The sequence below is a fragment of the Recurvomyces mirabilis genome (genome assembly GCF_035927965.1).
Source record: "Recurvomyces mirabilis strain CCFEE 5264 chromosome Unknown scaffold_8, whole genome shotgun sequence".
NCBI classification, from domain to species: Eukaryota; Fungi; Ascomycota; class Dothideomycetes; order Mycosphaerellales; family Teratosphaeriaceae; genus Recurvomyces; species Recurvomyces mirabilis.
In genome coordinates, this window is record NW_027041942.1 from 526,644 (window position 1) to 552,598 (window position 25,955).

A 25,955-nucleotide genomic window follows, 5' to 3' on the forward strand; every position below is an offset into this window, starting at 1 on the left:
GTGCGATGGAAGCACTAGAGGTGCAGGGCATGGGAAGGATAGACATATTCAAAAAGTGAAGGATTTTGATTCGTGAGAAAAAGGCTTCGCATTGTATTATACACATGATAGAACACGTTACTTATCAACGTCAGGCAAACCGCTGCTTACGTTCCGTCAACTTCCCTCAAAAAGGTCTAACGACATTGACATAACTATTCATTTTCCGGTCATACGCCGCACCATCATGGTCGCCGTAGCCCAGCTCCTGAGCAATATACTCATCCACCCTCTCCAGATCATTCCTCACACTGGCGCTCGTTCGAGAAGACCGGTTAGAACCACGGTAAGACGAGATATTCGATGCCGAATCCGACGGTCGAAGTTCTGAGCCACGGTCGCTGGCTAGGTAGCGGTTGGTCGAGGCATCAGAGTAGCCGTAGCCCGATGATGCTGCGGCTGAGCTTCTGCCAGAAGTACTTCTACTGCCATCGCCGCGATCGTACGAAGAGTGGGAAGATGTTGTCGAGGACCGTCGGGGTGTAGTTTGGATGTAGCGGGAATCATATGCGGGTGGCGACCGTGTGTAGTCACTGTAGATCGCCTGTACCTGGGACCGTCGCCTGCTCCCTGTGCTTGAGCGAGATGTCAGGGACAGGCCACTGTACGCTCCGACGAGCTCGTAGGGATCGTAAGGTGCAGCTGCTCGTCTTTCCTGGTATCGCACTAGAGTGTTGTCGTGCTCAATGTAGCTGTCGTAAGATTCTGGCTCCGCGTTGGTGTACTTGTAGCATTCCGATCTAGGAGGTGAACGACCTCGTCTACTAGCATAGCTGCCGTTGCTGAGTTGACTCCCCGCCTTACTTCGACCCATAGTGGGAGGTGTTGGTGTGGTTGCGGATATGTGAGCCGATGAATCACTCCTCTATCAATGTCACAGCCTCGTCTCGGTTCCCAGTCACCGATAACGAGTATCGAGAGAGCGATGGAGGGTGTTGTGTTGTACTGTTCGACCAACATGACTGCGAAGAGATCGACTTACCTTTAAACCCATGCATCTTGTTCAGAAGGAGGCATCTGCAACATCTACCTACAGATCTTCTGAAGCAGGGCGCAGCTGGAGCACATAGCTCGACACAAGTCACATAAGCCTAGATACCAATTGCGAAATACCAGGCAACCAATGGCACAGACCTCACGTGATATGGTCGAAGCTTAAGCCTCATCCCACAGTCCGCAAGGCAACGACTAACAAGAACCAAGGCTACGCCCGGACGCCACAGAAAAGAAGGCGAGGGCTCGTGAACATGCCGCACTTGGGCCCGTATATGCAACACAAGGTGGTGAGTTGCGCGAGATGCAAAGGGGCGTAAGTAGCTGTATATGAATGTATGCCACAATCTTCCAGACTCACTTCCATCGAAAGCAATAACGGAAAGGGAGCCAAAGTGTACGCGAGGCAGAAAACATCGATCTAGCACTTCTTAAATGCGGCACAACGGAAGCCATGGGAAGAGGCTGCATTGCAATTTGACTATCCGTGCGGTGTTCTCTTCATCGACCAACTCATGCATGCATGAAGTTGTGGAAAGGCTAAGGTAGGCGTGGGTAAGTCAGGCCGAGAGAGCCTGACACAGGCTGGTACGCTTGGGCAGAGCGCGAATATGGAAAGGGAGATGGTCAGTAGCGCGGCATCGCGACTTCGGATGTTGTGCCAATACTGTACAACGTGGCTTTTCTGGGCGGGAGTACGCCTGGATATCATAACTCACCATGCCCAGACGGCTTCGCAAACGAGCTGGCAAGACTAGCCGCCTCTTGCGCATCCTTCGGCGGCACAATATTACCGCTCTTCAGCGACGAGAAAGCAAGATCGAAGCGCGCACCAGCAAGCCACGCAGCACCAACCTGCAACAAAAGTCAGCCACATTACCTCCTCTATTACCATAATCCCATACTCACCATCAACAACGAAATAAAAGCCAATGTCGCAAAAACCGCAATCATAATCATCATAACATCCTTCTTCGCCTCGGCATCGTCATGCTTCTTCTTCGCCTCCTGCTCCGGCGTCAACGCCTTCCCATCCGCTCCCTTCGCAATAGCACCCGCTTGCAACGTCCGCGCCGTCTGCGTCGGAAAAACACTCTCAATCCATCTCTCGATCTTCCCACACGCTATCGAGATCTCCAGGAAGTGCGGATCGCTAGGTGAATTCTTCTTATGAATCTTCCGTGCGTATCTTCGGAACACTTCGCAGAGGGTTTGGAGGTTCTGAGTCGATTCCATCATCAGGCCGCAGGCTTGGCCCTTGGTGATTTTGATATTGCGCTCGAACATGGTATAATTCCGGAAACAGAGTTCTTGGGTCGCTATAGCCATGGCCTGGGGGATGGCGACGAAGTTGAAGACGGATTGTTCTTTCACGCCGGCCATGTAGAAAAGGCACTCGTCGGCTCGTCGGAGCGCGATGAGCACCATTTCGCTTTGGCAGTGGAGAGCCTTTTCGCGATTCTCGGGAAGGAAGAGATCGCTGAATTTGGTAACATATTTCGACCACACTTCTTTGGGCCAGAAGAAGCGTTTGTCGTCGAAGTCTTCTCGGATGTCGCGGATGATGTTTGTTTGCTGTAGGAACTGACCCATTGATTCCATGAGCTCTGGTTTTTGCAACAGGATCGGGTTGGCCAGTTTGGCCTCCACAAACAATCGCGTGCAGCCTTCGCCGACGAGACCCGCCACGTAATGGCAGTAGAGCTCGTAGTCTTTTATTGTTTGCACGCCATTAGCTTGTTCATCGTAGTTCTTGGCGTAGTCTGCCATGCCGTCACCCATGCGCTTGCAGATATCTGATATTATCTTCTTGTATGCCGGTTTGATCTTGTTGAACTCTCTGCCTACTGCGTCGAAGCCAACTAGTAGTGCTCTGTCCTTCTCATTCGGACCATTACCGTCAAAAGTCCATTTCTCATCGCTAAGATGTTGGTCGAAGTCTCTCAGTAATGGTTCCTTTCGCTCAATCGGGATGGTCATGTCATCCTCTATCGTGTCCAGACCTCGCAATATCAAGTAGAAGATGGTCATGGGCATGAGGAGCTCAGGATGTAGTTCGAGGATGACGGCTGCGAAGGATCGGGATGTGAGGTGGAGGTACTTGAAGCATTGCTTCTCGTCTTCTGTCGCTTTCTCCTCATCGCGTTCGTGCACGGGATTGTGCCATGTCTTCCACTGTATTATTGATCGGAGCTCGGAGACGTGTGTGAGGTAGTATGCCACTTCTTTGGCCGAGACCATCGTGGGTGTTGCTGGCGGTCAGTGGCCGCGGAGTGGTGAAGGAAGCGAGCAGCCGGCAAGAAGATCCTTATATCTTTTGAGGCAGCCGGTCGTGAGTGTCGTATATCTAGCCAAATTGGGAGGTCGAGGTTGCTAATGAAGTGGTTCAATGGCTGCATGAATGTCGTTCTCGCTTCCTTCATCGTGGGGCGGAGAAATATGGTTCGACTTCGCCTGAAGCGGCCAATCTCCGCCCGACGGAGGTCTTCATCTCTCGTCCGCAGACCTTCTCCACCTTGACATAGACTCACATTGGGAGAAGAACAAATGTAAAGATTGCCATTGCGTAGCGACTGGCATTGACCGTAGTCGGCAAGATTTGCGTTGTATGGAAAGGTGAAGGTGGTGAGACAAAGCCACATGGACGAGTCAGCACATGCTTGCTTGCTTGCTTGCTCGGTCATGTGGTAGCCAGCGTCTCAGGCGTCAAGCTGATTGCTGTTTCCTACCTACACACGATCACACCTTATCTTCCACGCCGTTGCGATCATCCCTCCGTTCAAGCTCGAGAGACAGGCCTCATAAATTGACCAGTCTACTGGCAATATGAACTCTGTAGCAGTCATACCTGGCGTCTCGATCGGACCGTTATGTCTGGGCGCCTCGCTACACGATGTCCTGACAATAATCAAAGAAGATCCACAGCTCTACCCCAAAATCGACGTCCACCACTCCCAGACAGAACCAGTCACGACCCCAATCGTCGTGACACTCCCTAAAAATGGCCTCCGCCTCCGCTTCGACGGACGTGAGCAACGCCTCCGTCTAATCGAAATCACTGACTTCCGTCTCATCAAACTCCGCCACAAAGGCAGCGACCTGATCAAGACCCGCGAAGACACACCCACTCCCTCCGGCCCAATCTTCAAGCGCATTTACGAACTCTTCGGCCCTTCCTACCCAGGCGAGTACTTTCCGCCGCGAGACCGCTCACAAACCGGCACATACGTCTCCTCCTGGCCCGGCGTAGCCTTCAACTTCCCACTCCAACATTCCGCGTGGTCCAAAGATAAAGATCATGTAGCCTTACTGGGCTCGCACGCCGCTTCACCTGCCACCAGTATGGCGTTATTCGAGGGCAAAAGCTGGTCCGATGCGCGACGAGATCTGTTCGTGCGCCAGCCCACAGGACCACGATTGTCACAAGCGGGTATTAGACCTAGAGATAATTTGCCCGTAGACTTGGAGCATGCAGTCGTGTTCGGCGATGGTCGGATCGAGCTCCAACGACATTGTCTTGATGGCAGCTTCGTGGTTGTATTGAATGAGACCACCGTGCAAGATCTCACTACGGAGCTAGGAACGCCTGATGCGACTCATAGACCTGAAGGCGAACGAGCCGTTCCTGAGGAGACTGCACACAGGCGCACGGGCAGCACTTCCCGACCAAGGTCTAATGGGCGGAGTCATGCTATCTCCCAACCATCTAGCTACTCTTCTACTGGCACGGATACCTTCGAGACAGAGTTCGAGCCTACAGATGTGGAAGAAGACGCCTTTGACAGAGCAAGCAGGCAGAAGTTCTGGTGCTACTTCAATCATGGTCTAGACATTCTTGTCGGTACACCTACAGAGTCCTCCACCCTGGCGAGTGGCGATCCTTCCACGCGTACACCACTCAGCACAAGCCCGCATCTAGTCGTACTCAAAGTAGTGATCCACGGCAACGTCCCAGGGAGCTATGCCTTCAACCGCCATCGCCGGCTTCGCTGGACAATCGTCCTCCCTACAAACAACTCAAACGGAGATCTCAATACAGAAGCACACTTCGAGAACGAAATGAAACCCATCCTCCTCGCCCACTACACCAGCCATTTCGACTCCACTCACCCCTCAAACACCATCAACTCCGAACTAGGCCGCGGCAAAGTCGTCAACAGAACGTGGGGTGGTGGTGGTGCGGCCTCAAGCGAAAGTAGTTTCTTCCTTCCTGATGCCGATGAAGATGTTGAGGATGCTGGGGCGGACGGTTTGGGAGGCCGCGACGATGATGATAGTGGGAGTAGCGAGCAGTGGCTTGGTAATACCAAGTTGTATGCGTTTCCGGGGTTGGCGTTTGAGGTGCTGGAAAATGGGGCGGTCTGTGGACTGACCGTTGGTTAAGTAGTTCTGCTCATTGTGTGAATGGCGGTCTGGGGGCTGAGGTGGCGTAGTGGTCATTGGCGTTTGAGGGGGGAGTATGATAGTTGCCTTTGATGGGACGGATAGGCCATGATAACGTGAATGACAGGCCAGGTCCTACTTCTTGCAATCTTGTCTGTAAGACTGTGGCGTAAAGGATACTATCGTCTCGCCTCGCATCCACAGCCTAGCATAGTATGGTGTGATGGCGTTCAGCCTCAGGCATAATATCGAAGCTGTCATGTCGTTTGTACAGCTACCAATGCGTTATTCGCCGCCGGCGTGACTGGTGGCAGAGCTTGAGCAACCTTCTGCGTGAAAGGTTGTCGACACATGGGACATTTGCCTTGACTCGAGTCGGACTGTAGCCAGTCGGTGATGCAGTGCGTGTGGAAGCAGTGCGTGCATGCTCCGATCACTATTCTCCTGCGTCAGTACATATCTCGACTAATGAAGAGGGTGTAAGGTCCATACTGATGGGGCAGTCATCGCCAGGATATTTGCACTTGGCGCATGTACCTTCGAACTGTACGCGGCAAATACCACAGGTGTCGTCAGAGTCTTCGGGCAGGTCCCACTTCCACTCTGCTACGGCGTGGTAGGCTGTGAAGGTCACCTTCATGATGACGGCTCCTTGATGGATTTGTACCTGATCCCGTTTAATGGATAGGTTCGCGTTTGGATCGTGTTCTAGATGTTCACTCTGCCGCCACAAGTAGGGAGGACCCTGATCGCCGAGAAGTGGGGCATGCATGAAAGTGTCTCAGTATCGCGTGCTCGAGAGTTTGATAGGAGCTTCGTTTGTTTTGGTACGAGATGACAGCTCCGCATTGTCGAGCAGCCGTATAGATACAAGAAGGCGACGATGTCTACTTCAAGCTTCCGGTGAGCTCCTCGTCGCCAGCACCATGGCGGCCACTCTCCTGCTCCACCGTGCGAATCTACGCGTATACCAGACGATCAAGACCAGTGCTGTCGCCGCTATGGCACGTCAGCAGTCTACCTTTAGCTCATACCTGGTAACTCCGACCGAGCTGAACGATGCCCTGAAGCACAACTCGCCAAGCAAGCTGTCTACTTCACCGAGGACGATACCCGTCTGTGGTAGCTGGTTCTTGCCCAATGACCCCGAGAAGCGCTCTGGCCGTGAAGTCTTCAAGCAGCGACACATTCCATCTGCTCGCTTCTTCGACATCGACAAGATCTCGGATACCTCAAGCCCGTACCCACACATGCTGCCAAGTCCGGACGTCTTTCAGAGAGCTCTGAGCGAGCTAGGGGTGAACAGGGACGACGTAGTAGTGGTCTACGACACAGCCGAGCTCGGCATCTTCTCAGCCCCAAGAGTGGCATGGACGTTCGAAGTCTTTGGTCACCCCGCTGTACATATCTTGAACAACTTTAGGTTATGGGTAGAGCAAGGTCTGCCAACGGAAGAAGGCGAGCAGCAGAAGTTCGAACAGACCCAATACCCAATCCCAGTACTAGACAGCAGTAAAGTCGTGGCGTTTGAGGAAATGCGCGAGCTGGCGAAAGACTACAGGAAGGAAGGTAGCGAAGAAATCAACATCCTCGATGCCCGTTCCACGGGTCGCTGGAAAGGCACCGACCCTGAGCCACGTCCCGGTCTCTCCTCAGGACACATCCCCGGCTCGACCTCCATTCCAGTTCCTGATCTCCTCGATCCGAAGACCAAGGCCTTCCTGCCGGCGGAAGAGTTAAGGAAGGTGTTCGAGAGTAAGGGCGTCGATCCCAGCAAGCCGGTGATCTCGACTTGTGGTACTGGTGTTACCGCTACGGTCATCGATACTGCGCTTGCGGTGGCAGGACTAGGAGACGAGAGAAAGAGGAGGGTCTACGATGGGAGTTGGAGTGAGTGGGCGCAAAGGGTAAAGCGCTCAGAGAATCTGATCGTAAAGTCAGAGTAATTGAAAACCGTCATCTTCTGGGCTGGCTATTGTGACCGCGCGTTGGCTGCCAGCGATGGCTTTGGAGGAGTTTGTGGTGTACGAGATACCCCTTCCATGACGTGTACGTATGCACGTCAAATCACTCATCGCTGATCCGTTTGAATCCGCAAGAGTACCACGGCGCCTCATTCTCCAGGACTTACTTTTCATACTACCGGGAAGGCCGAGGGTGCACAAACGACCCAGGAATCCTACTTTTTCACCCGATGCTTGTAGCACTTCTCACAACACGACGCCACGCGCAAGGACTGCCGAAACACAAGCCACTGTCCCGGTACTCCGACGCCGAGGAGCCGTGGCGTGTATATGCGACTTCCCGTCGTCTTTCTGCCGGTTCGGGGATGGAGTGCGCATCATTCGGACCACGTGCATGCGTTTGGACGACTTCAGGATGATCTCTTTCCACGACTCGGCAGTGCGCTCGAGCTGAGAGTCATGGTCATGGTTCGCGAATTCGTATTCCAACCACTTTCTAGATGCGGAACACATTTGGCTGGCTTCGTGTTTCGCTATCGCTTTGTCTGGTAGCAAACAGATCTGGGTAAGGATATAATGCCGATCTAGTGGGCGCCACCCTGCGATGCATGTCCCTCCATCTTATTGTCTGAGACAGGGCTGGATTGACAAAATATCACTGCATCACTTTTCTAGCATCATTATCGTCCCCGTTCTCACTCTTTACAGTCTAGAGTACGCATATCCATACCTGAACGCTTCCCAAAACCCTTCCCGGTTTTTCCATCCTCCTACACCACAGAATCCTGCATCCTCCAATCTAGGATACTGCACCTCGACTAACAACATTCCTGCCAATCACCACGGCGATACAAGATCTTACATTCGCGACTGGACCTTCACGCCATATATTGCTAAGCAGTGGTCCTGATCCGACAAATTCGATCACCATCACGAATCTAAACATGTTCGCTCACGTGCTCCACTTCCTCCTCGCCATGATCGCCCTCACACTTGCCGCACCAACATCAAGAAACTGTCCCGTCGAAGACACACCATGGGATATCCGAAATCTAGTCGCCTTCCAAGCAGCACCCGGAGCCAACGTAGCCAGCTACATCAAGCTACACTTCTGCGACCAGAACACAGGTCTAGAGCTAGAGACCGAGTGTTCACGGACTCTTGCCGCCGGGAGCAGCGACTCATTAGTGGACACAGAGAATTGGTATCCTTGCGACAATGCCGATGTAAGGTTTAAGTACGGTGGCGACACAGTGTGGATTGAGAGGGCGTTCACCAGTCCTTGGTACGTATCATAGGCCGCTTGTTTACAGCTCCTGAGGTTTCTGCTGACATTATGGTATGTGTAGTCTTGGTCCACCACCGTACGATGGTGCGGTTGCATATGGAGAAGCCGGTACGAATGTGGTTAACACGACTTCTGCGGCTGGTAATACATGCACGCAGGATCACTTCGTTGTGGAGATCACGAGTGAGAGCTCATGAGAGGTGGTGCTTGCATCTGTAGGGCGATGTTGAGGTGAGCAGATTAGGATGGTGTTCGTGTGATCCAAGATCGACTGCTTGCTTGACGATGCTTCGCTAGGGCGACTGAACGTAGTGTTGGAGGGTAGGTAGCATGGTGCATGGCTTGGTTTTGCAGTAAAGCAAATGCAACCGAAGTGCAGCTACTCTTGCCTGGCTTTCGACTCCATCGGAATGAACAAGATCACACAGCACGCTCTGTTGTGCTTCATTGTCTGCCACACGGTGTCTCTGCTTCGATCTTGATGTGTCTGACCGTCTTGGTTATATGGTCACATAGTACGTACGGCGTCTACATTACAACATCTCCTGCCACACCCTGTTGACAAGCGGTCATATCAATACTGGACTAATACTGCATAGGCTCGCCGTTGCCTTCTAGTGACATGGCAGCTCAGGGAAGCCCAACCATCCGCCTGCCTGTGCGCAATCCGCCTCTGATTGCGTTCACAAGAGCATGTCCTGTGTGCTCAATTCCACCAGATCGCCTCATGCCAAAAGCACCACCAGCAAGCATACCCACAACCACTGCCGTACCTAGGAAACGCTGCAAAGTCTTCCATCCACCAATCGTAAGAATTTTCTGGGTATGCTTGCCGCCTATCAAGACATCATACGAGAAGTCCTTGCCGGGGACGAAGATACTTCGCCACCAGAAGAGGAACTGGTATTCGGGATACATGGCAATATTCACCCCCGTCGAAGGATCGAGTGCCCATGAGGTACAGCCGGAGGACCAGACGAGTTTGCTGAGCTTCGCTTGTAGCCACGTGCTATGCTGCTTTGCACTCTCTGCTTTGACGACCACGGCTTCGATCTGTTGATCCCTCGACATCAGCAGGCCTTGTGATGAGGTCCGAAGAGTCTTGAGGATAGGCTCTGTCAAGCGAAGTACCATGTTGATCTGGCATTCGACCGTGTAGATCACGCTCAAGTGCCCAGTCACGGTATTCGGACCCATGAGGGTGAAGAAGTTGGGAAAGCCAGGCACGCACGTCCCCATGTATGCTTGAGCGGAGCCTTTGTGGTGTTCGTCCCAGTGTTCGTTCAGGCTTATGCCGTTTTGGCCTCGTATCTCCATGGGAAAGAGCATTCGAAAGACTTGGAAGCCGGTGGCGAGTACAATGGCGTCCGCGTGTACTTCTCGACCTGATCTCGTCTTGACGCCCGTTGGTGCAATCTTGTCGACGGGGTCATCAGATACTAACTCGACATTCGAGCGATGGAGAGTTGTCAGATAGTCAGTATCCATCACTTTGCGCTTGCAGCCAATCTCATGCTTTGTTATCAAAGCATCCCAGTACTTCTCGGGCGCCATGCGCTTGACGTATCGCTCGTTCTCCTCCTTTAAGTCCTGTCGTATCTGCGAGCCTGATTCGACGTCAAAGCCAGCGAAGTCCCTCTCCATGTCTGCATAGAGCTTCAGACGATACAGACGCATCGCAAGGGGTAGATATCTCATCACAGTCTTGAACGTTGAGCCATACACTGGGTTCGGCCGTTCGGCTAGGAAATGTGCTTGTCGTGCGAATTGAGTAATGTTTTTGCTGTCCTTGGCCATGATGGGCACGAATTGGGTCGCTGAACAGCCATTTCCTAGGACTACGATATCCTTGCCTTTCCAATCGAGACTGCTGTCCCAGGTAGCGGAGTGGAAGAGAGGGCCTTTGAAGGCTTCTGCTCCCGGTATCTCGCACTGGCGCGGGATACTTAAGTTCCCTACCGCGCTGACCAGAATCTTCGCTCGACGAAGAAAGGTCGCCTTGGTCTGCTGGTCACGGACAGTGACCTCCCAGTACTTCCCCTCGTCTATCCAACTCGCCTTCTCCACTGTGCATCCGAACCTAGTCCGCCGTGGAATGCCGTACTGTTCTGCTACGCCCCGGAAATATGCCTGAATCTCACTCTGCATACTGAACTTCTGACTCCAGTTCGGGTTCAAGGCGAAGCTGTAAGAGTAGAAGTGGGAAGCCACATCGCAGCCGCAGCCCGGGTAGGTGTTGACGAGCCAGGTGCCACCGACATCAGGGCATTTTTCGATCAGCTCGATGGACTCTGTTTGATGGTGGCGGAGGAGCTGGACGGCGAGCCCCAGGCCGGACATTCCAGCACCGATGATCATTACATGCGTATCGACGGGAGCCATGATGGACAGTGTGAGAGAGATGGCAAATTCAGTGGCAGATGAATGTCGTCTGGTGGTAGAGAGATGCAAAGGTGAGAAAGAAGATGGTGGAGATAGATTAAATACTTACCGTGTGTGAATATCTACCGCGTGGGAAGTAAGGTCTTGTACCATCAAATGTGCCATTCGCAGACATGATGCTCAAGATCAAAGTGGATTGCTCGGGTGGAGCTGAAGCAGTTCGCCCGCTCGCCCAACCTGCCATCCAATTGACAGCAAGGAGCAAGTCTCGCGATGACAAAATTCAGGCACCATCTCTCCTTGTCTCAGCAACTTCACTCCACACACCTGAGCTCTGAAGCGTGAGACAAAGCCCGCCACTTATCACACTTAAAATCACGATGTCGACATCTGACTCGCGGAAGCCACAGCAGGGGAATAATCAGCAGTATCGCGCAGAAATCACCGCGCGCACAAATGCTGGCGAATCGTGCAAACAGATCGCTGATACCTTGAACGAGGCTGGTTTCAACATCAGCGCCAAAACAGTCTCGCGCTGGCGGATAGACTGGGGACTGCGAAGGCGGTCTGAGAATACTATGGAAGGCACCGTACGACCTGCTCTGCGTGTGCCACGTCCCGAACGGGTTGCGCACCACACTCGGCCATCGAAAACGACCAAGGTTGACAGACATGAACTTGAGCAACTGACCCAGGAAGGTAAGACGGCCACTCAAATCGCCGCCTTGCTAGAAGCCAAGGGCGTCGAGCTACGCGCTGGTGAGAAAACGGTCTACAGACTTCAGACCTTCTGGAACTTGATTCCGGCTGATCAAGCGAGGACGAAGAAACGTAGCTCGAAGAAGAAGGCGAGTGGCGAGCCGAAGGGCAAGGCCAATGCTACGGAGCGTGATGCACCGGCGCAGGATTCGGATGGGAGGGTGCTTCATTATCCTGCAAACTGCTCGTTTGGGCCGCAGAAGCGTGCTCGTGCTGAGAAAGGCCCGTCAGATGTGGGGCCAGGAGCTACAGCTGATGACGATGAAATGAGTGACTCTGATATCGACTCTGATCTCGAGGATGAGACGATGCTAGAAGCTGACGACGACGGGTACCAAGCTGTTTCAGACGGAGGACAATTCGCTAGCCAAATGGAGCCTGTAGTGGGAGCAAACGATGTCATGTCAGCCGAACTCCTAGTCGACCTAGCAACAAGCTCATTGATAGCCGCCAATCGTCTGAAGGATCTTATTCTGGCTGCGCAGATGCGGAGGTCTGTACCCGGCAGCGGAAGCAAAGCATTACCCACTCTGGAGGGCATTGCTGTAGCTCGTCGAAAGGTTCGCGAGGCCGCTTCTGTGGTAATGGATCTAGCTTTGGGTTAAGATGGAGTGGTGTACGAGCGCTGAAGTGTTTGCGTGAGGTGTCTACGCTGGCTTGCCTACTTTTCACAGGCGAAAGTCAAGACGAGCGCGACCGTCTTTGTGCCGAATCAGCGCTGCTTGTGTGCGTTTGCAAGCGTTAACGAATACCTTCGTACGCGCAGAGGATCCCACCGTCTGATTTCGAGGAGGGCGAGAAATCGAAGGCCGTTCATTTACCTGCAAGTCGCTCATATGAAAGACATACAGCATGAAGCGCAGACACAGGGCTCAAGAGCACATGTCTCCACTTTGTGACCGGACGTAAGAATATAATGCTATAATGAGACCATGAGACTAGCATATGTGGCGGATCCAAAAGCTGTCGACCATCGAGCATTCTTTCCTAATGTGTGCAATCGTCACAGAAGTTGGAGAGTAGTTCGTATCCACACCTCGCGCATGGATCACGCAAAAGAGAACATGACCTACGCAGGGCTCGAACCTTGGATATACGTTAGCAGTGATCAATCAAACGTCTCTTCTTGCTTGGTACTTACCTGCAACCTCTTGATGACTTCCTGGTGCACAGGTCGTAGTCAAGCACTCTACCATTGAGCCAGCAGGCCGTGACAAACACTAATGCTTGAGTAGTCGAAAATGATGTGATATATAAAGTAATATGTAATGTCTCCGAGCAATGCCCGACCAAGCGCGGATACCATTTCTTTTCGCACCCTAGAGATTCACGAGCTGAGCGGGAGACTTGCCTGCCTGACGGACTCGCATAGAGACACGACGGTGGGCCTACAGAAGACCACATAAGATCAGTTGTGTTTTGTAGCATGCGGTGCCCAAGACAAGTCAAGCTGAATTCAATTAGGGTCATCGGAGTGGATAATCTTTCATGATTCATCAATCAATATCTAGCCAGACAAAAGGCTGCCAGATCAAGTGGTATCACGCAATGCCGCCAATCAAGTCTACAAATACATGGACCCGCATGCCTCATTTCGCATCTGGCTTGTGAGCCAGCTCATGCCATCAAGCGCTCGAGCTCATCCTCTGGTATCCAAGGACCTTTCTCCTCTTCGGTGGCATTGAGCACGCCTTCAGCACGCGCCATAGTCTGGACATCCAAGTCTGTGACCCAAGCTCTTCCATCGCCTGCGCCAGGCAGCGGGATCCGGACCTCGTGGTCGGCATCAAGCATCATGTCATCTTTCCAGAGACGACGTTGTCCATCGTACACACATAGAACTCTCTTCTTCATCTTCATCTTTTCTGGTGCGGCACCCCAAGACAGAGGATAATTCTTTCTTCTCTTGTTGCCCTTGCCGCTCATGGGCCCGGAGAGAGGTACACCATTCTTCGATCGTGTGAGACCTTTCGGCTTGCCGATCGCACCGCTCATTGTAAGGTGATTACCACCCCCGACGTGCTGCGCTGAGACACCTCGGGGATGTGTTAGTTGTCAACTCGAGGCACTGGCGCCGGACTTCCTCGACTTGAGGCTACCCTTCCCAGATTTGGCGGAGCGCGTTCCGTATGTACCATCTTGCGTGTCCTCCTCATCCTCCTCATCCTCCTCGACCTCCTCGTCGTCGAATGACGTCGGCCCGCTGGAGTCCACATCGGTTGAAAGGCTGTGTCTCTCCATCGTCTCCTGGACCTCTTGGTCCTCGGCCACGGACGACAAGAGCTTCTCGTTGATCGCCTCACTGGGCTCAGCTTGCTGTACAACACGAAGCACACAGTCGTCGAGATGCTCGTAGAAATCTTGCGCACTTGCGAAGGTGATGCCGCAAGTCGAACACATACCGGATGACTCGTGCAGCCCATATGCTGGCTTCTTTGAGCTGCTTGAGGATGGGCTCTTCTTCCTCGCATTCGGTGGTGTCTGCTCAACGCCATGGACTGACGTGAGATGTCGCTTGAACACGTCGGCGCGGTTGAAGCTCTTCTCAGCTGCACTACCGCTACCAGGACAGAAGCCGCAAACCATGGTACCCTTGTAGTGAGTCAAGGTATGCCTGTTCTTGTCGTACTTGCGCGCAAAGCCCTTGATGTGGTATTCACAGGTGGGTATCGGGCACTTTTCGGGTCGCTCATTCTGATGAGTGAGCATATGTGCCTTGAGGTCTTTGACCTGTCGACCACAACTAGTGATCGGACAGAGACCTTTGTTTGTGTCGTCCCCAGAGGATATCGATCCTTGGCTGTGCCGGGAATGGATCGAGGTCACGGAATGTCGTCGCGAAGTAGGGTACGCTGGATATGGTTGCCATTTGTGTGGAGCCACGTAAGGCGAAGGAGCTTTGCCATTTGAAGATCGTGGGCTGGCGACCATGCGCTTGTAATCTGCTGGGGATTGTGATGGTGGATATTGCATTGCCTCCGAAGACTGCACAGCGGCCATCTCTGGAAATTGCGCACCACTAAATTGCGTGGGCGAGAATGTCGGCTGGATCAGGCTCGGATCTGAATAGAAATGGTTAGTGCTCAGCATTGTGCTATCGTGCCTCGTAGTGAGATTGAATAAAGGAGAAACGAAAGTGGTGGACAGAGGAGACGAACAAGAAAGCTCAAGAGGAGGAACGAAATGCCCGCTAGACTGATAGAAGAAGGGAGAGCTTAAAGTTGGTGGAGGTGCATGTGGATGAGGTAGAATTCCGTCCGAGTCGACTGACACGGCTGTGGACAACGGCGAAGCGCCTCGCGCACGCTTGTGCGCAAGTGGCGCCACTGTCGAAGTTTGTCGTCTGCCCTTGACCCTTTCCAGCACAGGCGAAGTCGCGGTCGCCGAAGCTGGCGTGATAGGAGATCTGAACACGCTGTCGTTTGGGCTCGTGATATCGGCCTCTGTGCTTCTTTGTGACCATGGTGCGAAGGCTATGTCCATCAACTTGGATGGATTTGCGACATCTGCCTGCCGAAACAGCGGGTGCTGCGCAGTGGAGTCGACCATGCCGGCATGATCGTTCGCCAGGTAATAAGGAAAGTGTGAAGAAGAAAATGCTGTAACCGAACGTGACATCTGAGCAGAAGAAATGTTTGTCAACTCACCAACACAGTCCTTCCCAGCGATCGGCAGGCTCTCATAGTCGAAGTTGGGCATCGCAAAAACGCCTTGTCCAAGACTGTCGTGTATGCTCGGCGCGCTCGCCACGGTCGCTTGCTGGCTCCAGTCGTGGGACTGCTGTGGGTGCATTGATGGTGAGTTCATGCCTGAGGATATCGTACTTTGGACAGACGCGCCAGAGTCGGACGTCGACGAAAGCACGGGAGGATTCTGGTAGTCAAAGGAGTGTGACGCGGAGTTCGTGGGCGAATAACCCGGGCTGGGTGCATGGAGCGCGTCCTTGATGGGGTTCGATAGAGCAGCAGTATCATACGGAAAGTTGCCCTGATGATTCAGTTGCGCATATGCTGTTTGTGCTGCAAAGGAGTCGTACGTGGTTGCTTGGAGGTAAGTCTGGTCCGCGAAGGTAGTCGTGGGTAGGTAAGTCTGCTCCTGGTTCCAGATATCCTGATATGGAAAGAGCGGGAAGTCCGTGTTATCCTCGGGGGCCATGATTTGATGTGAATAGTCGGCGTATGTAGTCATCTTGAGCGTCGAGGCACTTTGTTGACAGCTCTGGCCGCCGTGGCCGGGTTCTAGACACGCTGCGTACCACTCGTCAGTATGCTTGGGATGATGTCCATGGAGACTGCTCGACCATCAGCATACCTTGACTCAGTTGTGGTGGATCTGTCGTATTGCGGAGCTTGTTATTGTTGGGCTCAGGCGATGTCGAGGTCGAGAACCAACGAAGATGGGGTATGGATCAGCGGGTACCTGAAGCGTCGGCTCCTAATTGCGGCCAACGGTCTTAAGAAGTTATGCAAGACACGAGTAACCTGAGGATGGCTACGATGTATGAGTGAGCAGTCGTGCCGAGTATAGAACTGCATTGGGAGGCGGTGCCAACGACTTTGTATAGAAATACACGTCTGGGGCCGAAAGCGATGCAAGCGTGGCTCGTGCTGCTGCGCACTGCACCAGCAGGGTCCTAAGCCTTACCACTCACTGGCGGCCGGGCCAGCAGGGATGGCAATTTAGCGTACCTTTCTCCAAGCCCCCTAGTCGCCGCTCTCTCTACGGCCTGCCCGTAGCCATGACCTGCCTCCACACCTGCCGCTCGATCAGATGGTCTGTTCGTCAAGTCGCGGTACCCGAATGGTCAAACACAAACCCACGCTCTTTGCGGTATCGACGGTGAGCCGTCAAACTCACATATCCCACGTTCCACCTTTGTCAGCCAGATCAACATCAACAATCTGAATTCTACGACGTTCATTCGTTGCGATACCGCTCTGGTGGGTGATCGTAGTAGTGCCAAAGCATGCCACGTTGATGAAAGTGATTGTTGCAAGCGATGGGGCCGCACCCACCAGTCTTTGCACACCGCAGTAGTCGCGGTGTCAAGCACATCGTTATGACAGCGGTCTGCATACCATCGTCAGAGGTTCTGGGACACCAGCACACACAGAATTGATGAAGGTGTATGTACTCGGCGCACCCGCATTCTAGCTTGACGATGTGGCAGTGCGAGCTTAAGGCGGTGGACAAAGCTGCGCTATCTCTATATTCGGCGCGCTAGCTGCCACCTACTGCCATTCTCGGAAGTAAAACTGGCCGCTAGTCGACTTTGAGCACACTCTTGGCTTCGTCTAGGGTTCGTCTGACCGACTGTCGTTCGGTCAGATGAATGTTGACCACAACGTCATCTCGTGGTGAGGTCTGCTGCTTGTATCATGCACTGCCATCTATTTGACATGTATCGAATCAATCCGGCTGGTCTCGTGTCTGCGACGTCTTTCATGGTTCGGAATCAGGTGTGTCAACAGGCGAGCCATGTATTCTGACGAGGTTCAAGTGCGACGCCAATGGAGATGGTAAGATCAGCCGATCGACAACGATCTCCCTGAATCAGCAGACCCGTGACGAGTATACACCTACGATAGTGAACCTTACAGCAGCGACTGTCCTTGATCTTGCTGCTGGGGAGCGGATAGGGCGTGAAGTATAATTGCCCAGTCTACCGAGACTGCATGTGCAGCATGTATGATTATGCTGCAGACCTCTGACCAACCAAAGATCAGATTGTGCATCGATTAGGGCTGAAGGATTCACTATTCGAACTGCTAGTTCGACACCGGCATATTGCACCCCTGCGGATCCTTGCTGCTGACGCGATACACGAGATACCCTGTCATGCTATCATTCGCTCTGCAAGCGAGGCTTCGTAAACCAGTGATCGAGAACCAACAAAGAGTAATATATTATTTGGCGACTCGCATCCGAACGCTGTAGTACAATCTGTTGTCCCAGAAACACTGCATCTCCGATTTACTAACGAAGAATTACCAGATCCAGTGTGCCGTCGGATGGTTTACACTCCGCAGTAGTATCGAAATTAGGGAAGCATATGAAATGTGCGTTGCATAGTAGCGGGAACCTACTGTGGACAGTCAGCGAAACATGGTTTGACCATTGCTCATTAAAGTGCCATACATTTAGACTTCCATGTGTCAAGTAGAGACCAGTGGTTGTGGAGAGATAGTAGCGGGATCCACACGAAATCCTTCCACGAGCTTGGCCTCTCTCCGTGTGGAGTGAAACCCACATGCGTCGGGAGCTCCAGCGGTCATGTCCGCAAAACACAAGCCCTCTCCCTTCGACATCGTGACACCCGAGATGCGTGTTCCGTATCACGGGTTTCTACCCACACCGAGTGGACATTGCTGATGCACAGAAGAGTGCCTCCAATGCTTCCTTGCTTCCACTCGGAAATGGATCATCTATTACACGCGAGGATACAAAATAACCTTTACCCGCCAGCCACCTGGCGTTGAAATTATGTGCGCACCGGGACCATCGAAGTTACAGGGTAGTGCCAGAGGAGACTGGCAAGCGACGATACTAGAAAAGGCTTCAGATCAAGAGACAATAATTGCTTCTCGCTGGTTGCGTAACCAACATCTCTCGCTCTGTAAAGTCTTGGACTGGCTTGAGACCGGACTGAACCTAGCCGTCACCGACGGAGGCCACTCAAACACAAACGATGAGAATGTTATCCACTAAGCAGAACGCATACGACAAACGGCAAGCCAACCAGCCGTTGGAAGAGGCGTCTTGCCTTTGACGGACAGAAATCTGCCGCTGGTGAGAGGGACCGTAAGCACGGCGTAGTAATGCTCCGAAAACACGGGATGACCTGCCATTGACTTCAACCTGATGTGGCACCCAAGGATCTACACAACCCCCTATGCAGCTTCGCGACGCCCAAATGAACAACATGAGCAGGATCTGCCAATCACGACTCTCATCACGATGATTTCGTCAAGAACCAACGACATGAAGATGACCGCTGAATGAAGTCCAGAGCTTTTGCTTATCCCAACGCGACGGAACGGCGTGCCGGTTCCTGGCACACCGCATGGGGACACGTTTAGTAAGCGTGAGACGACGAGGATTGTCCCTGTCCCTGCCGTCTTGCGCGCTCATATGTCGGATACCTTCCCGCCAACATTCTCTTCCGGCCCCAGGATCATTGAGGGATGTCATCGTCCCGTCTAGCCAGTCTGAGAAGAGGTCTATTGTTTCATGTGTTGGGCATCATGCCCACACTAACACGCAGGACCAAACGCACATGAGAGTCTGGCGCCACGGACCGTCGTGTGTCGAACCGGTGTGAAATCCAGAAGCTTGCCGTGTAGGCTATCGCTGAAGGGTCGATCGCGTCACCAATTACGACGGGACTTCGGAAGAGAGATTGCGGTTCTGCCATGTGTAGCAATGATTCAAGTTCATCTCCGATCTTAGAGTTCTGATCGAAGGAACTGACAACAATGTTCATGGTTACAACTCGTTCTGCTCCTCTGACTTGTACTCCGCCTACAAGGGCAATGCTATCCTAAGCTCACAAACTCACGCTATCTTCTCATTTAGTACATAAGCATTTCGCGATTTTCGTTTCATCGACTTGACTTTGACTGATCATGATATCACACACAGCTCAGCCGTCCTTTCCGTACAAGGTGGCCCAACCCTGATGATTCCATTGCTGTAAAAGTTCGGTCACCAGTCAGGCCTTAAATCGTCCTTGCTCAGAACCTCGACATTACTACGACTCGTATAGCGGCATGCTGTTTCTGTGAAGAAACGCAGCCCTATAAGCTACGAGGATCTCTATCGATCCTGCACGGGTCCTGCCGCCCCAAGTGACAGGAGGCGCTCACAAAGGTACTGATTAGTTGACAGGAGTCGCCGAGGTTCGGGAAGTTTTGCCTCCGGACTCAACCTCGATGTACGGAGTACACAAGCCTCGAGTGAATCGTGTCACCCCCGCTCCTTCACCGGTCAACTAGCCCTTCCCAAAGCATTAGGTACGTATACATATTTGACGATGCCACAAGCAGACTGCAGCACCAACAGCACCAAGGCGTATTGTCTCGGCTCTCCCACCTCCAAGCAAGCTTCCGTACCAACACAATTCGGGGCAAGCTTTCCACTTCCGGCCCTCCACCTTAGAGCATGTCATACCAAAGCGGACGATAACGAAGTAACGAAGTGCTGTAGTGCGGGGTCGACCAGCATGTCAAGCTCTGAAAGGCAGAATGGTGCGATCAGGTGAGTTAGCCAGCCATGGTCCAGGTAGCGAAAGTGCAGCTTGCTTGGTATGCACGTTCGTGTAGTTTTGATCGAATCACAAGCTCCCGAGTTTGATGTGGAAGGAGATTTAGTATACGCACGAGAGGGGCTCTTTCACCGTTCTGCCTCGTAGGGCTGCATACATAGTACCAGTAGTGTCACTACTACTACTCCTGGCATCACGCCATGGACCGCTGCACTGCACTGCAACAATACCACTGTAACGTCCTCCAATCCTCCCAAAGCCCTCTGGCGTGCGTATGTTCTTGCATTGTGTCACTCGCTGCCTTGACGCAAAAGCGCAAGCCACGACCTTGAGTCCAAGTGTTGGACAAACGAAGAATAATGCGTACAAGTCGCGGTCGCGCAGAGAACCACATCCGGAAGGACACTACGGCACGAGCAATCTATTTCGCTTACCACGCGTCTTCGCGTCCTCAGGTCTCTGCCAACAGGCTACATGGGTAAGGCAACACCCCTAAAATGCACGAGTGTACGTGGTCTACTTTTCAGTTCCGTGGCCGATTTCGCGGTACTGCTATCGCGATCATTGTCTGTATGGAGAGAAGGCATCGACCGATCCTTTGATCTATTTGTCAGTGTTCATCGTCGATGCATCATCGAATCCATGTCCAAGCCTTGAGCGATAACGAGACTCTGCCGAGACGTGAAGAAGGGCGGTTGTATGGAGGCATTGTCCTTAGAGCTCGATTCGAGCCCTTTCACACCCTGTTGCCTCGAAGAATCTCCATGTTGAAACCGTGCAAAGACTCATGTGTGGCCAATACACATGTGAGAGCATTCGATAGCCGGAGAGCATTATAGCTCCGACTCGTCGTGAGACTCGATCCGGTGCCTTCGTGCCTTGGGAATTGGACTGCGTAACAGTATCGCTAGGTCTCAGTTATGCTTAGGCTCTGCAGGTCCAGTGGAAAGCCCTCTGTGTAGTCGGTTCGACGGGAGACGAGACCAAACTGGTCGTGCGACTCCAAGCACACATAGCCATGAACTTCCATTCCGGTAGGGCCCAGATATCCATAATCGTAGCAGGCCTTGCATGGTGAAGATTAGTAGGTCTCCAGATCTCCATGGTCGGAACGTCGTGGACCATAAAGCTGGCTTACTACCCATCCCATCATACCCCCTCCTCCTTCCTCCCCTCCATCCCCAAAAGAACCCTTTCCCAAGCCCCCCTCACAAATCCACCCACACTCCGCCAAAAGAGTCTCCCCGCCTCATGCTCTCTCACCCTACCAAGCAACCCCGCCACCGCCTCCCTAACCCCTCGCTTTGGATGGAACAGTCCCAAACCGAGATAGAACAATCCCTGTCCCTGCTGTCCACCACCGCCGCCACCACTACCATAGGAAGAAGAAAAAGCAGGCCCACCCGCGCCACCGAGCCCAGAACCCGTGGTGAGCAATCCGGAACCATTGACCACAACGGCAAGGAGTTGGTTGATCTCCTCCTCACTCCATACCGCAGCACAGATGGCTAGATATATATTCCCTGCTTGCTCGGAACCCAAACGTAGCTTAGCCAACTTGTCGTGTAAGTGTTGCAGGTCAATACTCTTGACCGGGTGACGAGAATAGAAAGCCGCCATATCCCGGATGAAATTGTAGTAGGAGCGCGTGTTACGCCACCCCTCTATCCTCGTAGCATTGGCAGCGAGTTCGTTCGTCTTAGCCTGAGCAGACGGCCAAACATAGCCATGGCTGAGGACCTCAGGCGGCAATGCAGGCGCCGCAGTGTCCAACTGATCAGCAGGAATCTGCTTGTTGAACAGCGGACTCGTGATCGCAGGACTATCCGGACTCTTGGTCGCGGAGAATGGTGTACTGGGCGTCTTGGGCGAAGGCGCGACCTGGAGAACAGACGCACCGTAGACTAGTTCCTCGAACGCCGCCGCCACCCGCGTGAACTTCAACACCCATCGTCGAAACTTACTCCTGATAGCATTCTCTCCGTGCCGCTCCTCAATAGCCTTCAACACACTATTCATGAATGCCGCATCGCCCGTGGCGTCACCCGCACCTGTGCCCATAAGTGCTGTACTCCCGCCCAGACCGGCCGAGAGACTGGCGCCTGCCATGGCGATAGCGCTGATACCACCCGTGGCACTAGCAGGCGCAGAGGGCGTTTGACCCGGTTGTTGGAAGAAAAGGACGCCTTCTGTCAACGGAGCTTGTTCAACTTTGGCAGATATCTTCATCCTGCCCGTTCCTAGATCGCAGAGCAGGTCCCACCACTCGGGCTTATGCGCGAATGCTGGATTGGTGACTCCGGCGATGAAACCCGGTACCCTCAAAAGATCATCGATCTTAGTCAAGTCAGTGTAAGGAAATGCATGGCGAGTGAACCCTCTCAGCATTCCTCCCGAAGCCAAGGCACAGGCACCAAGGACGGCTTCAGCGACTTCAGAGGAGGGAAGGTTGTGCCCGAGGAAGATGATGCGTTTTTGTGTTAGTAAGGCGTTGAGGAGGACGATGACGGGATGTGTTAGTGCTCCTGCAGTCGTGAGATGTGGATGTAGAGGCGAGAATGCTTGAGGTGAACTCGAGTGCGGTGTGGAGAAAGTGGTGATAAGTTTCACCAGGCTGAAATCTCCTACCGTCTCAGGAGAAAGAGCGGTGGGGATTTTGACCGGGACGGGGATGTTGGCGTAACGGACAACACTTTCAAATTCGTGGGTATCGCGCGGCAGACCATATCGAGATCGTGAGGGGTGAGTTGTGGGTGAAGGGGCCGACACACCTCCACCCTCTGTTTGTGAGCTAGCCATGCGCTGAGCAATAATCGCCTCGAACTTCTCGAGAAATAGGTCCTTGGCGTCGCTACTCTGCAGGATGAACCGCTCGTAGAAGCTGAGTTTGGGCATCAGAGACAAGTCCATGGCATTGACAGCATTGTAGAGCGTCGCCAAGGTCTCAACCACGGGATTGGCGAAGTACTGCTCCAATGCTATGACCAGCAGGGGTTTGTAGATGTGTAGGAAAGAATGTCGCGTACATATCGCCATAGCTTTGACGATGGCGCCGCGTTTGACCGTGTGGTCTTGTTTGGTGTTGACGAGATTGAGGACGTAGACGAGAGGCGGGCCGTCGATCAGTTCATCTTCGCTGTCGAAGCCGTCGTAATCGTCCTCGCCATCTGCCCCTTCGTCCTCATCATCCGGGTCATCCTCCTCCGCACCTGCCTCAGCCTGCCGATGCGTACCTTCCAATTCTGCTTTCCGTCTGCGTCGTCGCTTCCTTTTCCGCGTCTCCTCATCATCCTCCTCCCCTCCCGCATCTTTGTGTAAGAAGAAAGTCGTCCAATCCTGACTTCGCAGATGCGTCTGGTCTGGCAGCATCAGGTCTGCGAGCATATGTTCGTCACCTCCCACCACACCGGGGTACTGGTGCTCCATGATGGATCCGCGGTCGATGTCGAAGCTTGCGACCAGGATATATTCGACATGCTTCTCAGCTCCGTTGGCTGGGTACTGTGATCGTACTGGCCGCTGTCTTCTAGCTGCGACATGATTTGTTGCGCCATTGGTTCCGCCACTGGGTCCGCCATTGCGATGTGGGAGTTGGAGGGCATCTGAAGGGTGTGAAGAAGTCGCAGAAGGCGCGTGGTCATATGTCGTTATACTGGAATCTGCCTGCGTCGACTGCGACTCGGAAAGCCTATTACTCTGAACGGATGTCAAAGAGGGTCGTCGATGTCGCGAGGCGGTGCTGTTGGATGTGCCGCTCGAATTCGTGTTTGGTCGTGCTGGTAGGACTGTCGCCATGTCGCACTTCCAGATTGTGTATAAGAAAGACCACCTGACACCTCGCTAACCACATGTATGCGAAAGACAAGACGAGTCGAAACAATACTCTTCACACCTCCCAATCCCACTCCCTTTACGTCTGCTAGCTGCTCGTGCTTCATGTGCCCACATTCAGACCCTGGCGATCGTGTTTCAGATTCCAGACAGGGGTGAGGAGGCTCGGTCCTTCTCCCGTCCCGCCACTTGTCAATCGCCCATCAAGTCTTCCGAAATCTATTGACCTATTTACTCTAGACCTTCGCACCGCTGGACCATCTGCTTTTGGACGGAATATGCGATTTGCGCGGCACTTGCGACAAAAATCTGTTCGGATCGCCTAGAGCCATACTGCTGCCAATTTCACGCAGCTTGACAGGTCTATCGACTGACATATCAGAAATCGAAAGTCAAACAATGCCAATCCCCGATGGAACTGTCCCTCGATGTCCATCGGCCCTGATGCTGCAGTGATACGGAGAACCGCCTTTCGTCGCGCACTGATGTCACCTGCTCACTCTTGCTCTAGGGCATGACATGCTATCAGTCAGTTGGACACAGCGTCGATAGACCAGTCTCCTTCCGGGACTACTCCTTTCTCCTGCGCAAAAGGTATATTCTCTCCACGTTTGACGTAGAGGCTCCGACACCGACCTCCAATGTTCATGTTCAACCTTCTCTCCGTCCAAGATTTGTCAATGCTGCCGCGCACATCGCTTTGAACCCAACCTCCATGGTAGGTTGTATCACAGGTGCGAACAATGCACTATGGTTCACGGGAATATCCTCAGCGATCCGTCCAGCTTTCTCCGCCTTGTCCCACTTCTCAGCGTCGACACCGTCGAAGAACCACATACAATACGGTCGATCATAGCAGTTGCCAAGTCAGAAACGTCCTCTGAAGCATTGGCGATTGATGGGTTGGGATCAAATGCTTGTCCGAAGACTCCCGCAAAAGTGTCTCCCAGTTTCGAAATTATCGTATCGTCGTTGACAGTCAAGGGAAACCGACGGGTCTGCTCGAAGGTCGGTGGCTTCTCACAGTCGCTTGCTTCGCATTCCTGCATCAGTCAGTACCCAGGCTTAGCAGTATGTCGAAGAAAATCTACATGCTTTCTCGACAATCCTCTTCATAGCTTTCAGAATCCTCTCTCGGGTCTGTGCATGCTGGATCCTAATGTCAACTTTCAACACAGCTTTGTCGGCAATGACATTTTCGGTATGTCCAGCCTGAAGACTCCCGATAGTCAGCACCGCTGCTTCGGCCGGATCGATCTCTCGCGCCACGATGCCTTGCAGCCGAATGACAACATTAGCGGCCAAGACGACAGGATCGATGCAGAGTTGCGGCATACTGCCATGCCCACCGCGACGAAACAAGGTAATTCTAAAGCTGTCTGCCGCCGCAATCATCGTTCCTTTCTTTACCGTAAGTGTGCCCGTCTTGGAGGGCATAACATGCTGTGCAAGGACGACATCGGGGACTGGTACTTTCTTGTACAGGCCATCGTCCACCATTGCCTTCGCGCCGGAACCACGCTCCTCGTTCGGCTGGAATTATACGATTAATGTTCCGCGCCACTCGGCCTTCACTTCCTCCTTCGCCAGCCACGCAGAGGCAGCCAGAAGGCACGCAACATGCATATCGTGGCCACATGCGTGCATTACGCCGGTAGTGGAACCGTCATCTGGGTCCGTGAAAGTGGCTTTGCTCGCGTAGTTTAAGCCGGTCTCCTCTTCCACTGGTAGCGCATCCATGTCTGCGCGTAGCAAGACGACTGGCCCACTGCCATTCTCAAGTACGGCTGCGACTCCGTGTCCTCCGATCGATCCATGGACTTTGTAAGACTTGAGCGCGGCGTGTTTAGCAACAGTAGAGGCTGTGTTGGCCTCGTGCAGAGATGGCTCAGGGTGAGCATGTATTTGCTTGTAGACGTCTTCATATTGCGCAAGGTCGAACGGGTGGCGGTCCAGTATGTCCGCCACTGGGGATCCTGTTGCTTGTTGCTGGCTGCCCATGGTGGCGGTCGTCGGTGGAAGAGGCAGGCAAGCAGGCAAGGGGAGGATAACA

The 25,955-nt window shown here is 53.1% G+C and overlaps 10 protein-coding genes and 1 non-coding gene across 11 annotated transcripts; 4 read left to right on the forward strand and 7 right to left on the reverse strand.

Annotated features, from left to right (window-relative positions):
• Window positions 1-166: 166 nt before the first annotated feature.
• Window positions 167-853, reverse strand: LTS14_003827 (uncharacterized protein; the record flags this gene model as incomplete). The annotated part of the gene is made up of 1 exon (XM_064836530.1): window positions 167-853. The coding sequence occupies one exon, from the start codon at window positions 851-853 to the stop codon at window positions 167-169; it is 687 nt and encodes a 228-aa protein (XP_064695921.1).
• An 887-nt stretch (window positions 854-1,740) lies between these two features.
• Window positions 1,741-3,273, reverse strand: ERG9 (bifunctional farnesyl-diphosphate farnesyltransferase/squalene synthase; the record flags this gene model as incomplete). The annotated part of the gene is made up of 2 exons (XM_064836531.1): window positions 1,741-1,887; window positions 1,942-3,273. The coding sequence occupies 2 exons, from the start codon at window positions 3,271-3,273 to the stop codon at window positions 1,741-1,743; spliced, it is 1,479 nt and encodes a 492-aa protein (XP_064695922.1).
• A 585-nt stretch (window positions 3,274-3,858) lies between these two features.
• Window positions 3,859-5,415, forward strand: LTS14_003829 (uncharacterized protein; the record flags this gene model as incomplete). Its single annotated transcript, XM_064836532.1, has 2 exons — window positions 3,859-4,060; window positions 4,124-5,415. The coding sequence occupies 2 exons, from the start codon at window positions 3,859-3,861 to the stop codon at window positions 5,413-5,415; spliced, it is 1,494 nt and encodes a 497-aa protein (XP_064695923.1).
• A 926-nt stretch (window positions 5,416-6,341) lies between these two features.
• On the forward strand, window positions 6,342-7,361 carry LTS14_003830 (uncharacterized protein; the record flags this gene model as incomplete). The annotated part of the gene is made up of 1 exon (XM_064836533.1): window positions 6,342-7,361. One exon carries the CDS (start codon window positions 6,342-6,344, stop codon window positions 7,359-7,361), a length of 1,020 nt encoding a protein of 339 aa, XP_064695924.1.
• A 962-nt stretch (window positions 7,362-8,323) lies between these two features.
• LTS14_003831 (uncharacterized protein) lies at window positions 8,324-8,864 on the forward strand (the record flags this gene model as incomplete). The annotated part of the gene is made up of 2 exons (XM_064836534.1): window positions 8,324-8,664; window positions 8,729-8,864. 2 exons carry the CDS (start codon window positions 8,324-8,326, stop codon window positions 8,862-8,864), a joined length of 477 nt encoding a protein of 158 aa, XP_064695925.1.
• A 433-nt stretch (window positions 8,865-9,297) lies between these two features.
• Window positions 9,298-11,049, reverse strand: LTS14_003832 (uncharacterized protein; the record flags this gene model as incomplete). The annotated part of the gene is made up of 1 exon (XM_064836535.1): window positions 9,298-11,049. One exon carries the CDS (start codon window positions 11,047-11,049, stop codon window positions 9,298-9,300), a length of 1,752 nt encoding a protein of 583 aa, XP_064695926.1.
• A 380-nt stretch (window positions 11,050-11,429) lies between these two features.
• Window positions 11,430-12,413, forward strand: LTS14_003833 (uncharacterized protein; the record flags this gene model as incomplete). The annotated part of the gene is made up of 1 exon (XM_064836536.1): window positions 11,430-12,413. The coding sequence occupies one exon, from the start codon at window positions 11,430-11,432 to the stop codon at window positions 12,411-12,413; it is 984 nt and encodes a 327-aa protein (XP_064695927.1).
• A 460-nt stretch (window positions 12,414-12,873) lies between these two features.
• On the reverse strand, window positions 12,874-13,018 carry LTS14_003834. The gene has a single exon. It is a non-coding gene; the product is annotated as a tRNA-Arg (tRNA).
• Window positions 13,019-13,425: 407 nt separating this feature from the next.
• On the reverse strand, window positions 13,426-15,996 carry LTS14_003835 (uncharacterized protein; the record flags this gene model as incomplete). Its single annotated transcript, XM_064836537.1, has 2 exons — window positions 13,426-13,835; window positions 13,878-15,996. 2 exons carry the CDS (start codon window positions 15,994-15,996, stop codon window positions 13,426-13,428), a joined length of 2,529 nt encoding a protein of 842 aa, XP_064695928.1.
• Window positions 15,997-21,220: 5,224 nt separating this feature from the next.
• LTS14_003836 (uncharacterized protein) lies at window positions 21,221-23,866 on the reverse strand (the record flags this gene model as incomplete). The annotated part of the gene is made up of 1 exon (XM_064836538.1): window positions 21,221-23,866. One exon carries the CDS (start codon window positions 23,864-23,866, stop codon window positions 21,221-21,223), a length of 2,646 nt encoding a protein of 881 aa, XP_064695929.1.
• Window positions 23,867-24,657: 791 nt separating this feature from the next.
• Window positions 24,658-25,903, reverse strand: LTS14_003837 (uncharacterized protein; the record flags this gene model as incomplete). The annotated part of the gene is made up of 3 exons (XM_064836539.1): window positions 24,658-24,945; window positions 24,998-25,435; window positions 25,553-25,903. 3 exons carry the CDS (start codon window positions 25,901-25,903, stop codon window positions 24,658-24,660), a joined length of 1,077 nt encoding a protein of 358 aa, XP_064695930.1.
• Between the last annotated feature and the right edge of the window lie 52 nt (window positions 25,904-25,955).